This window comes from Pseudomassariella vexata, assembly GCF_002105095.1.
Source record: "Pseudomassariella vexata strain CBS 129021 chromosome Unknown BCR38scaffold_12, whole genome shotgun sequence".
Classification (NCBI taxonomy): Eukaryota; Fungi; Ascomycota; class Sordariomycetes; order Amphisphaeriales; family Pseudomassariaceae; genus Pseudomassariella; species Pseudomassariella vexata.
The window spans coordinates 96,437-107,650 of record NW_024467967.1 but is presented as its reverse complement, the minus strand read 5'-3'; the positions used below and the strand labels follow the sequence as shown (position 1 = coordinate 107,650).

Sequence of the window (11,214 nt, the reverse complement as noted above, 5' to 3'; positions counted from 1 at the left end):
TCGGCGCTCTTCTTGCTGTATCTGCGTCATCAACTCCCTAGAGTCCCGTAGGTCCTGTCCTTCTTGGAAAATAAGTGATTCTCCTTCCCGTAATTGCATTTTTTTAGTCCTCCGGCGCCTGCTTAGCATCTTATTTGCCTCTCGAAGCTCAGCGCACTCGGCCCGTACGAGGGCGAGCTCGTGCATTATCATTTTTGCTCCCTTCGCAAACTGGTCGACAGCTGAGAAAATATTCGTCGGAGAGCTATTCTGATGCTCGGATATGCGCTTTTTCAAAAAAGTAGACTGTGCATGAGCCTCTATCGGGTTCTGTGGCGTCTTTGATACCCACGGTCGGGTTGCGATTTCTGGGGAGCCAACAGGCGTCGGGGTCCGTAATCGTACGTCCAGCTTTGAAATCACACTTTCTGGATTGAATGGAACAAGTCCTGCCCTTCGAAGGCCAGCTTGAACGTTTTTTCGCCGAAAACTGCAAAGTAGGCGTCTTTAAAGATAGGAAAGAAGTCCTCCTTCGCGATATGTGTTAGTGACCGGCGTATCAATTTCTCTACCATCTGGCCGTACACCCGCTTTAATGGACCGAAACAGGCCACGTCAAGTGGCTAGAGGATATGAGATGAGTGTGGAGGCATACACAAAGTTACAATTTTGTGTTCTTTGAAATATAACTCGAAATCGCCGGAAATGTGGCTCTCATGACCGTCCAACACTAACAATCGATATATCTCGGACTTTCGATCTTTCGTACAATTATCGAAGTATTTAATAAATTCCATACCGATCTCGTTAGTCATCCATCCTTTTGGACTAGGTCTAATTCTCTAATCTTTCGGAATGTTGTCGTCTTCGTACCAAGAAGAGAGGTGGTATCGGCCCGCAACAACGATAAACGGCGGCAGCGCCCAACCGGTAGACTGGACCGCTTGGATTACGGTAACCCATTCACGGTTACCTTGCTGTATTGATTTCGTCCTGGCACGTCGTTCAGAGCTTGTAACTACTATATTGGTTGAGATCTTGCCAATCATAAACCCAGTCTCGTCGAAGTTGTAGATGTCCGACTCTTTGATACCGTATTTCGCGATAACATTCGCAACAAGCCGAAACCAATCTGCAATAAGCTTTGGATCTTCGCATTGGGCCCTTTAGTAATCGTAAGGACGGTTCCAACGAGTTTTCAACTCTTTGCGACGTGCGACGAACCTCGAGGCCCAGCGCGTTCCAATGGGCCCTGCGTTACGTGTCGCGCGGATAGAATTTGCCATTGCTTCCACATCAGCAATCCGGGGCGGAAACGCTCGTGCATCTAAGTCCAGTATATGCTTGATAATTACCTCCTCTTCTAATTCTGTCATAGTTCGTGAATTGGGCAAAATATCGCGTCGGAAAGGTACGCCGTTTTTACGCGTTTGGAGGGTGCTTCGGGGGACTTGGTACATTTTTGCCGCTTGTCGGAGACTAAGTTTTTGGTCATTTTTGAGAGCTTGAAGGGCTAGCATTAAGTATGCTTCGTTGTATGACTTTGCCATAATTGGTTGTTGAGAAAATCAAACATTAAGTTGGCCGGTCGCGTTGGCGCATGAAAGTGGCCAGCTCGGTGTCATGGCCAGCTCGGTGTACATTCACGTTATCCTACCTCGCAATTTCCGATAATACTCGCGACTTGTGAATTACGCTGAATAAGCTAGAAATGCTTAATCCCAACCATAGCCATCATGACCCTGACATTATTAATTGAAGAGATAGGTTCACAGACGTTATCTCTTAATCAAGCTCCACCAGGGCATCTGCAGATACGATTTGGATGCATAAGCGACTCTATTTCGACCGCGACATCCTCAGCCGTTATTTCAATGTTAAACAAAAAGGATGAGGCCACCCGAGGCTCAGGCTTGTACAGGCGTACGTATAACCAGGACCGCATCTGACGCTAGTTCGCTCCGCAGGGACTCGCAATATTGACCAATTCGGTATTTCCTCGTCCAGATTGCCTACATGGGTCGTTCCCTGATTCCAAATATTGAGTTCGGGATAAGAAAAGCTCTATCGCTATAGCCCGTACCCAATGCAGAAGTATCCGATCTGGGAATTTTGTCAACAACTCAGCACGTAGATCAACATGGTCACGTTAAGCTACAACCTCTGGGAGGCAACTTCAGAAGGCCAAGACCTCCAAAGAAGTCTGCACTCGCTGATCCGTGCCAATAAACGCACATCAAGACACTTACGCAGGCCTTGAGGTCTACGCTGGTGATCAACGTGGCATATACCAGTTTTGCGGCCCACGGTTCTAATTTTGCGAATTGCTGAGTTTGCGCTCCGGCATTACGTCATAGGTGGAAGTGATGCCACAGATAGCATCTACAGACATATCCTAGAGACCTGAGTATTCACAAAGATAGTAGAGGTAGATTGCCTTGTGTTATTCTTAGGGGGATGTCTCCTGTCTAATCGATTCTCGATAGGCTCAGTACTCTATATGTCAAGCACGGTGTGTCAAATATCTTGAGAATCTCGAGTGTAGAGCTTGCTCAAGCGTACGTTGCAAGCAAGGCTGTGTCAAGTACTGACATCGTGAGATGTTCTACGCGTACGTCAGGAAACCCTTACGTCAAGGATTTTTTTAAGAAACGTACTTACATATAATAAAAATTTACACTACCGTAATTTAGAGAACTTGAGTCTAACACAATGTCGCTACACGTGCAGCATAGCTATATTAGCAGCTCAAAACCACAGACAGTATCATAGCACATACAAATATATATTATTCGGTCGGCTGGTGTAGTTGGTCACTTCGCTGGTAGATAAGTCCCGATTTGAGCCTCGCCCACTTGGGTCGGTGACGAGTCGCGGGTTCGAATCCCGCAGCTGACACACAAGGGGGTTTAGTCAACCCTTACGGCGCGCTGCCCACCTTGTTGACTTCGCCTACCTAGCGATAATAGGGAGATTGGTGCAGTTTAGGATTACGAGCATCCTAGCCAGTCGACCGTCAAGCACTACGTCGGCGGAATATAACTCGACAGCCGGTCCAGAATTCGAATCGTTAATCCGACCCCTTATCGGACTTCGCCTATCCGACAACGCTCGTCGGCGAACCCGTCCCCTCACGATAGAAGGCGCGCAGCACGCCCTCTCGCCGCGATTCTTGCGAGTGTCTAGACCACGTTACGGTCTATCCACTTGAGCGTATGGTTGAGATGTATACGCTCGACGAGAACCCCAATTAGCAGATACCACGACTTGTCGCGACAAAAAATAGTCGAGCATCTTCTGCACATCAGCAGCATCCCACCCCTGAGGACGAATTTAAGTGCCACATTACCACACTTATCGGTAGTTCAGGCAGGGGTTGTAGCACAGACTTAGGGAGGGACAGGAGGTTTAGTAGTCGTTTGGCTACAAGTTTACCTGTATAACCGCCCGACGCGGCTTAAGGGCTCGCTATATCATCTATAGCCCCTTAAGGGAGTACTTGTAGAGGTACCGAGGGTTAACACCTACGGCGTATTTAATATTATTTATTTATATATTATTCGATTACCCGATGTTCTAGCGCTATTAAGTCCGCTTCACGTCAAACCGCCCCTTAATCGACTCGAAACTCAAAGATGATTATTAGCCATTAAATGATCGGGGTCAAAACGAAGAAAGAAGAAGAAGGAAACAGGGCTCCGAAAGAGTGGTTTGCGTCTAGTACCTCCGTTAATGCCTCTCAACTTGGCTTGTCCTTATTTCCCACGCATAAAGAGTCTAGATGATGTAGCGGGGTAAGGCCGGACGCCAGGGAAAATAGGTGACGGAATGGGGAGGATCTTTTGCTTTGATGAAGGAGGCTTGTGGCTGCAACTTTCTTTTCGAGGACGGACCCTTTTTAATGACTTCTTCATCTTTTCCATTCGACAAGCAATAGTTAGCCATCATCGCACTCTTTTCAATGCATGCAATTCAGAAGCTTCAGTTCATGATTCACTTACACGTTCAGGGGATAGCTTCTAAGAATCCATCTATCCTTTCCATTTTAGCCTTAACAACTATGAGACATTATGTCTTGCTCTGATCAGAGCAATCCAGTACTAGGGAAAGCTTTAATTCGACTCCTAGGAGCCAGACGTCCTATTCTGAGAATTATCCCGACACGAGTCTCAGAGGCACATCCGACCAACTTGCGCACAAGACTTATAAGAGCTTCGCTCTTACGGCCAGCACCATGATCTCCGTCTGATCAGACCAACAGATGTGATCTATTGGTACTGGAGCCGTCTGTTCAGTGTGTTAGGTGGTAGGTATATCCTACTGACCGCCTGACCCCGTTTCAATGGTGATCAGAGGGAGGCGACACAATTCAGATGCTTCACGGCACTGGGTCTCTCGCGTGTGTTAGATGATGGAGGACAGCAGGACCGTACGGATCAGTTGCGAAAAGGGCATGACGGAGACCCCCAAAATGCTTTCAGGGGCATGGACACGGACATTTCGGAAATGGAGCCAGGACCAGCGAATTTAGGGTGGTGCCACGAGGCTTCCAGCCAAGAGACGACAATTATAACAGCGAACATGGGAATTCGACGAAGAATTGCAGAAGCCCCTCAAATTTATCGAAATTACCATAGTGGCGCTGTAGCTGTCAGACTAACGGGCGTAGGACTTCAAAACTATAACAAGTTTAATAACTGGGCATGGTTAGAGTCTGTTCCACGCTGTCTATAGGCCATCAAAAATAATGAAGCCTGGAAAATAACAGCTGAAATTGCCCGCGAGCTATGCAGATTAAGTTTGGCCACTATCAAAGTACTAAGACTTAGTGTAGAGCTCCTCGGCTCTTATTTGGAAGATAAAAGGACACAGAGACACGAAAAACAGCAATCAGTATCATCAATCAGAGAAAGAGAGAATCAGCAAGAGAGAAAAGAGACGAATCATCAGCGATCGGAGAGACAGAAGAAGGAGAAAAAGGGAGCAAGAGTAGTACGGGATTGGACCCGAACACCACGGCTTCAACACTCCTTTTCTGAAGAAGAAGAACGCAGAGAGATTCAGGCACAGAGATTCGACCAGTAGAGCAAGACCCACAGAAGAATAGCTCTTAAGAAGAAGAAGAGAGAGATCACATAGCAAAGATCGGAAGAAAACACGCAAGGCGGACCAATTTTTCACATCACTACGCAGATCTCATTCGAAAACGCTTACATGCCCAAGAGATTAAGGCAAGATAAGCAAGAAGGGAGCGACGAAAAGCTCTTACCTCCAGCACCTACCACTGGAAAGCAAGCAATTACGCCGACAACAAGCGACTCGGCGACAACTACAACGAGCGACGACGTCCTCGACTACGAAACTCGTCATTCACCTAGCTCTGATCAGACCATTTTAGTCAGGATCAACGAAAAATTGAACCAGATGGCTCAAGCTTTTATTACGCCGTATGCTATTCCCGATGTAGCTCAATATCCGCATCTCCGCTTCGACGGCGATAGCGTATCTGGCTGGATTGAACAGGTCACTCGTATCTTTAAGAGAGCTCGACTCAATAATATCCAAAAGATCACTGAAGTCCCGTACTGGACTAGAAATGAGACCTATCAAAAAAGGGTGAAGGCCGTTGTCAATCACCTTGACGACTGGAACGCCGCAACGAAGGCTTTGAAAAGTACCTTTGCAATTAGAGATCCTAGCCAACTTCGGGGTGCTTATGATCGCCTAAAAGACCTCGAAAAGCAGCCCCTATTATCCAATCCGTTAAAGATCTATACGTACTGTCTTAATCACGAGATCCAAGTCGAAGAGACGAAGGATACTGCACGAGTACCAAGCGACCTTGACTGCACTCGAGGCCTGTTTCAGAGGATCCACGGTCACAGTCTCGAAGATATTATAAGCAAAGGCAAGATAACGTATGAAGAGCTCTTCAAGATGGAGTACCCTCAAGCCCAGAAGTTAGTACGAGGATAGGCGAAGAATAAGTCAGCCTGGACAACCATACAAAGCGAGGAGATAAGACTCTATCCTCTAATCAGGAAGAAAGAAAAAGCCCTGAGTATCTCCCGTCCGTCGTTACGGAAAGGGCCACTAAAATACGAGTACCAGCCACTCAAATAACTCAGGTATCTCAACAGAGGCACCCACATTCTAATCAACCGGAGATGGATGCCCTTACGGAGAGACTTAAAGCCTTAGAGATACGATTGAACCAAGTAGGTCCGTCTGATCAGAGGCATCAGATGGAAGACATAAGAGTTACGTATCAATCACAGCAGCCTTAGGGTCAACAACCGCCTACGTAGTAGAATAGAGACCAGCACAGCGATTATCAGCGCCAGGCTTAAGTAAATACTGTCAGGACTCAAGAACCTGGACAATATCACTCATATCCAGATCGCTGGGGCCCTACAACTGGAAACTGTTTCTTTTGCGCTACGCCTGGCCATCTTGTCTCACGGTGTACCCTAATAAAGGACTTAAATGTGACAGTTTTCTTCGATGGGATCCGATGTACAGAGCTTATTATCTTGGTGGCGATTACGAAGGAAAGACCACAATCCCGGTACCGAATTGGATTGACAAGAAAGCCAGAGAAGAGGGCAAGCCTATCCTGAAGGAAGTTTGCGACTGGGTTATATCTAATAACCTTGATCCAAAGTTGAAGGAGCTTGCAGCATACTATCTCAGGCGAGATTTCAATCACACGTCTAATAGGCCTATCACAGACGCTACGTTTCCGCCCCAGGATCAGTATTAGCCATCACTGAATCAAGCACGACCCCGGCTTTCCACAGTCCGGCCACCTACTCCAGCCCCAGCGCCATCGGCGGGCGTAAATGTGAATTTGATACTCGGCCCTGAAGGAAAGGAATTCTTTCCCGAAAAGCCGGTGAGAAACTATGCATGGGAGCCTTTGGTCCGATCAGTCGACAAGCCTGTCACGGAAGTCCTTACTGGATCAATCGTTGAAGAATTGGAAGACCTTGACGAGGCCAATATTGCACTTGCGGAAAAGCGTCAAGGAGCCAGGATACTGCCCAGACGCACTAAAAGAGCAAAGAGAGCCTTCTTCTCTGAGGATCCCGAGACTGACTTGCCGCCAAGCAGTTCGTCTGATCAGACTGCTACGAATGAGCCCTCATCTGCTGAGCCGATCTCAAAGTCTAGCGATCCTTCGGTCCCTGAAGGGCGTATTAGCGAAGGGACTCTGAACTTGACTGCCGTGGAATTTTGGACTGACAAAGTCAGCGAGAACTTAAAGTCTAACTTTAAGATCACCTGGGAAGATTGCTGCAAATTCTGCCCTGAATTTCTTGAAGGCCTGAAGCGAGCTACGGCTGCGAAAGGCGCAACCGGTCTGAAATCTTGGGATGAGGTGGTCTACCTGACTAGGGAGGAAGCGCAAGTCCCAGAAACATCCGGAGTTGGCACTCAAAATGTGTTAGCCCAGGTGAATGCGACCAGGTCTGATCAGACGGGCATTGAAGCAGCAGGCTTGAGAAAGGCGACGGACTACATTGCACCTTTGCTCAGAATTGCAATACGAGTTGGACCAACCGGCAGAGAAACCCCGATTATTGGAATCGTTGACACTGGAGCTGAGACAAGTGTGATTTGCCTCTCCTACGTCTACAAGCACAAACTTGTGATGAGAACAACAAAAGTCACTATCCGAAGCTTTAATAGCAGCTATGAAGAACGAACGATATTCCGAGGAGTCGTTGAGGCTCTATATGGCTAGCGGGGAGGTGTATCATGATTCCCCTGTACGTCATTGACGATGAACATGCCTCTCAGCCTCTCTTACTAGGCATGAACTTCATTATAAGAGCAAGGATTTCTTTTGCTTTTGAGCAAAATACTATTATCGGTAATATGATTTTTGGCTCGACGAAAATTGTTATTCCCCTGGGGGCTGTGGAAGAATCAAAGCACGCCCTGAAAGATGTTATGGATATTTCGGAAAACGGACAGCCGGTAACAGTGGCCGCGTTATCGGCGCTCTAAGGCCTAAAATGGGACATGATCAGTCTGATCAGAGGATGACAGAAGCAATTGCATATTCAAACCAGATGTCAGTCCTTCAGCAAGAGAAAACTGATCAAGACCCCAACTCCTTAATTCCGCAGCTTCTCGGCTTGGACCCGGATGAAACCATTATCGGAAACCCCTCAACAAGAATGGTTCGGAAGCTACTGAACAGTCTCAAGAGACAAGTTCCAGATGGATTAGCAGAAAACGAGGTAACTGTTGGAGTTAACACGATGTACAAGCCAAAAGGAGTAAAAGTTCACCCAGTCGATGGAGACCCTGAGGACGGCTCTGTCCCGCCTGGCAGCTTGAATTGGAAGGAAGAGGAGTGGGAACGAGCAAAAGCCACAATGTTGCCGAAAGATGAAGAGGGACCGCTTTCGCAGTTCACACCAAAGTGGTCGACATTCCCTCGGGGAACTCGACTGACACCCACACGGTGGAAGGCGATCTCTGATCAGACTAAATCCATGCTGACTGACCAAGAGACTGAACTTTTGAAGGAGATTCTTACCAGAAGGGAAGCAGCTATCTCATGGGATTTCTTGGAGATTGGCCGGATTAAGCCCTCTATCAGCCCGGACTATGTGATTCGGACTGTGCCGCATAAGGCTTGGCAAGCGAAAAGCATCCCTATCCCAGCGGCATTAACGGAAAAGGTTATTGAAATGCTAAGGATCAGGATCGAGAAAGGCCTCCTTGAAGAATCCCATGCGCCCTGCCGCAACGCTCGGTTCTTAGTGAAGAAAAAGGACGGTGGACTACGCCTGATCAACTCAGCTACAAAGCTGAACGCAGTGACGATCCGAGATGCATTCATGCCACAGAATGCCGACGAATTTGCCGCCGATTTCGCAATGTGTATGATAAATACTCTGATGGACTTCTTCTCGGGCTACGACCAATCTTTTCTTAGTGAACGGAGCCGCAATTTCACTTCGTTCATGACGCCCATTGGCTTGTACAGAATGACCAGATTACCGCAAGGGGCGACAAATTCAGTGGCACACTTCTGTCGGCAGCTAGCTAGGATACTCTTTGACCTTATCTCAGACGTAGCGAGGAATTTTTTAGACGACATCGGCGTGAAAGGACCGAAGTCATAATATGACCACGCGGAAGCCTATCCTGGAATTCGTCGCTGGGTTCTCGAGCATTTAATCAATATCGACAAGGTACTGGTCAACTGTGAGCTAGCGGGGGCGACTATCTCCGGCGAGAAAACTATTTGGTGTCAAGATTCTGTTAAGATCGTGAGATACGTGTGCGGAACCAATGGGAGGTCCCCTGATCAGGCCAAGATTATTAAGATCATTGAGTAGGGAAAGATACCATGACGTCTCAGAAGTCCGCGCCTTTTTAGGGATCGCGGTGTACTACAGGATATGGATCGACTTATACGCCCATATTACGCAGCCGCTCACGATTCTTCTCCGGAAAATATGCCTTTCTGCTGGGGATCTGATCAGAAGCTTTCTATGGAGATACTGAAGAAAAAACTCACTACCGCTCCTATCCTGATAACGTTGGACTACTCCGAAAACGCAGGGTCGATTATTCTCAAAGTTGACTCAAGCGGCAAGGGCTGGGGCGCTCAGCTGGGCCGATTGATTAACGGAATTGAGCGACCCGCGAGGTACGAAAGCGGCGTTTGGAAAGGGGCAGAATTGACCTACGATGCAACGAAACGAGAGTGTAGAGGCGTTCTGAAGGCATTACGGCGGTTACGGAATTACGTCTATGGTGTACACTTTATCCTCGAAACCGATGCCAAAGTTCTGATTGCTCAGATCAATGATGCTGCCTCGGATCTTCCAGGATCTCTCCTTATCAGGTGGATTGCATGGATCAAGAATTTCGACTTCGAGATTAAACACGTCCCTGGAAAGAAGCACACTATCGCAGATGGATTATCACGAAAGCCCTCTGGTCCGTCTGATCAGTTGGATGACCAATGGGAGGGAGAAGTAGACGACTTTATTGATATCCAACTGAATCAGATTGGTGTCAGAATCAACAATACAGCACAAGCGGCCCCTATTAGCACCGATAATTAATCCACTCTCCTAGGCAATTGGACCAAAGACTCATTTGAGATACCAGAATATCTCACAACGCTTCGAATGCCTGATAGGCTGAAATACGGAACACGATAGGCAAAGAATCGCTTCAAGCAAAGAGCCTTTGCTTATTTGGTTCAGGAAAGGATACTCTGGAAGCGAGCAAGAGGCAATAAAGGACGTCGACGAGTGGTTGATGATCCTGAACACCAAAGGGTTATTATCAGATCTTTTCATCAAGAATTAGGACATCGCGGACGTGACGCCACTTACCGAGCCGCGACAAGGCAGTATTTTTGAAATGGGATGTACGCCTATATCAAGAAGGCACTTGCTTCCTGCGCACCTTGCCAAAAGGCTTCCAACAACAGGGAGGTGGAGAGTCATCATTTTTCCCAGCCAAACGAGATCTTCGCTATATGGGTAATGAACGTTCAATTCATGCCCACCGATAATAGCTACATTGCAATTGCAGAGGCTCGCTGTGAATTAAGCGGTTATCTCGTGGCGAGAGCAATTCGAAAAGTAGACTCGGCAACTATTCGGGACTGGATCTGGGAAAGCATCATTCTCAGTTTTGGTGTTCCTTATCTGATCAGAGCAGACGGAGGCTCGGAGAATCGAGGGCTGGTTACTGAGCTGCTTAGAAGCCTTGGTTCTAGAGTTAGGATCGGATCAGCTTATCACCCACAGTCTCAAGGAATCATTGAGGTAGGATATCGACCGATTGCGAAGGCGTTGATGAAGCACACTGAAGGTACTGGGACGAAATGGTCGAAGCACTTGGCTGCTGCCGTTTTTGCAGACAGGGCTACTGTTCGAAGCCCGACTGGAATATCCCCTTTCTATATGGCTTTTGGATTCCATCCAGTATTGCCTATTGAAACAACAATTCCGACGTGGAGGATTATGAACTGGGATTCCAACACATCAAGGGACGACCTGATTTCAAGAAGGATTCGAATACTTGAAAGGCACGAGGAAGACGTCAAGCTTGCTACGAGAAGACTAGCAGAGTCGAGGAAAAACGCTGCTCTGAAGTCTGATCAGAGAGACAAACACAAGATGAGGCACACACCGCTACGAGTGGGCGAGCTGGTATTACTATACGATATACCGAGGCACACCGACTTATCCA

The 11,214-nt window shown here is 47.5% G+C and overlaps 1 protein-coding gene and 1 non-coding gene across 2 annotated transcripts; both read left to right on the top strand.

The window, feature by feature from the left end:
* The first annotated feature begins 2,774 nt into the window (after positions 1 to 2,774).
* BCR38DRAFT_t288 lies at positions 2,775 to 2,877 on the top strand. Its single transcript has one exon. It is a non-coding gene; the product is annotated as a tRNA-Thr (tRNA).
* Positions 2,878 to 5,193: 2,316 nt separating this feature from the next.
* BCR38DRAFT_497360 (uncharacterized protein) lies at positions 5,194 to 5,997 on the top strand (the record flags this gene model as incomplete). The annotated part of the gene is made up of 1 exon (XM_040864769.1): positions 5,194 to 5,997. The coding sequence occupies one exon, from the start codon at positions 5,194 to 5,196 to the stop codon at positions 5,953 to 5,955; it is 762 nt and encodes a 253-aa protein (XP_040712372.1). The 3' UTR covers positions 5,956 to 5,997.
* Between the last annotated feature and the right edge of the window lie 5,217 nt (positions 5,998 to 11,214).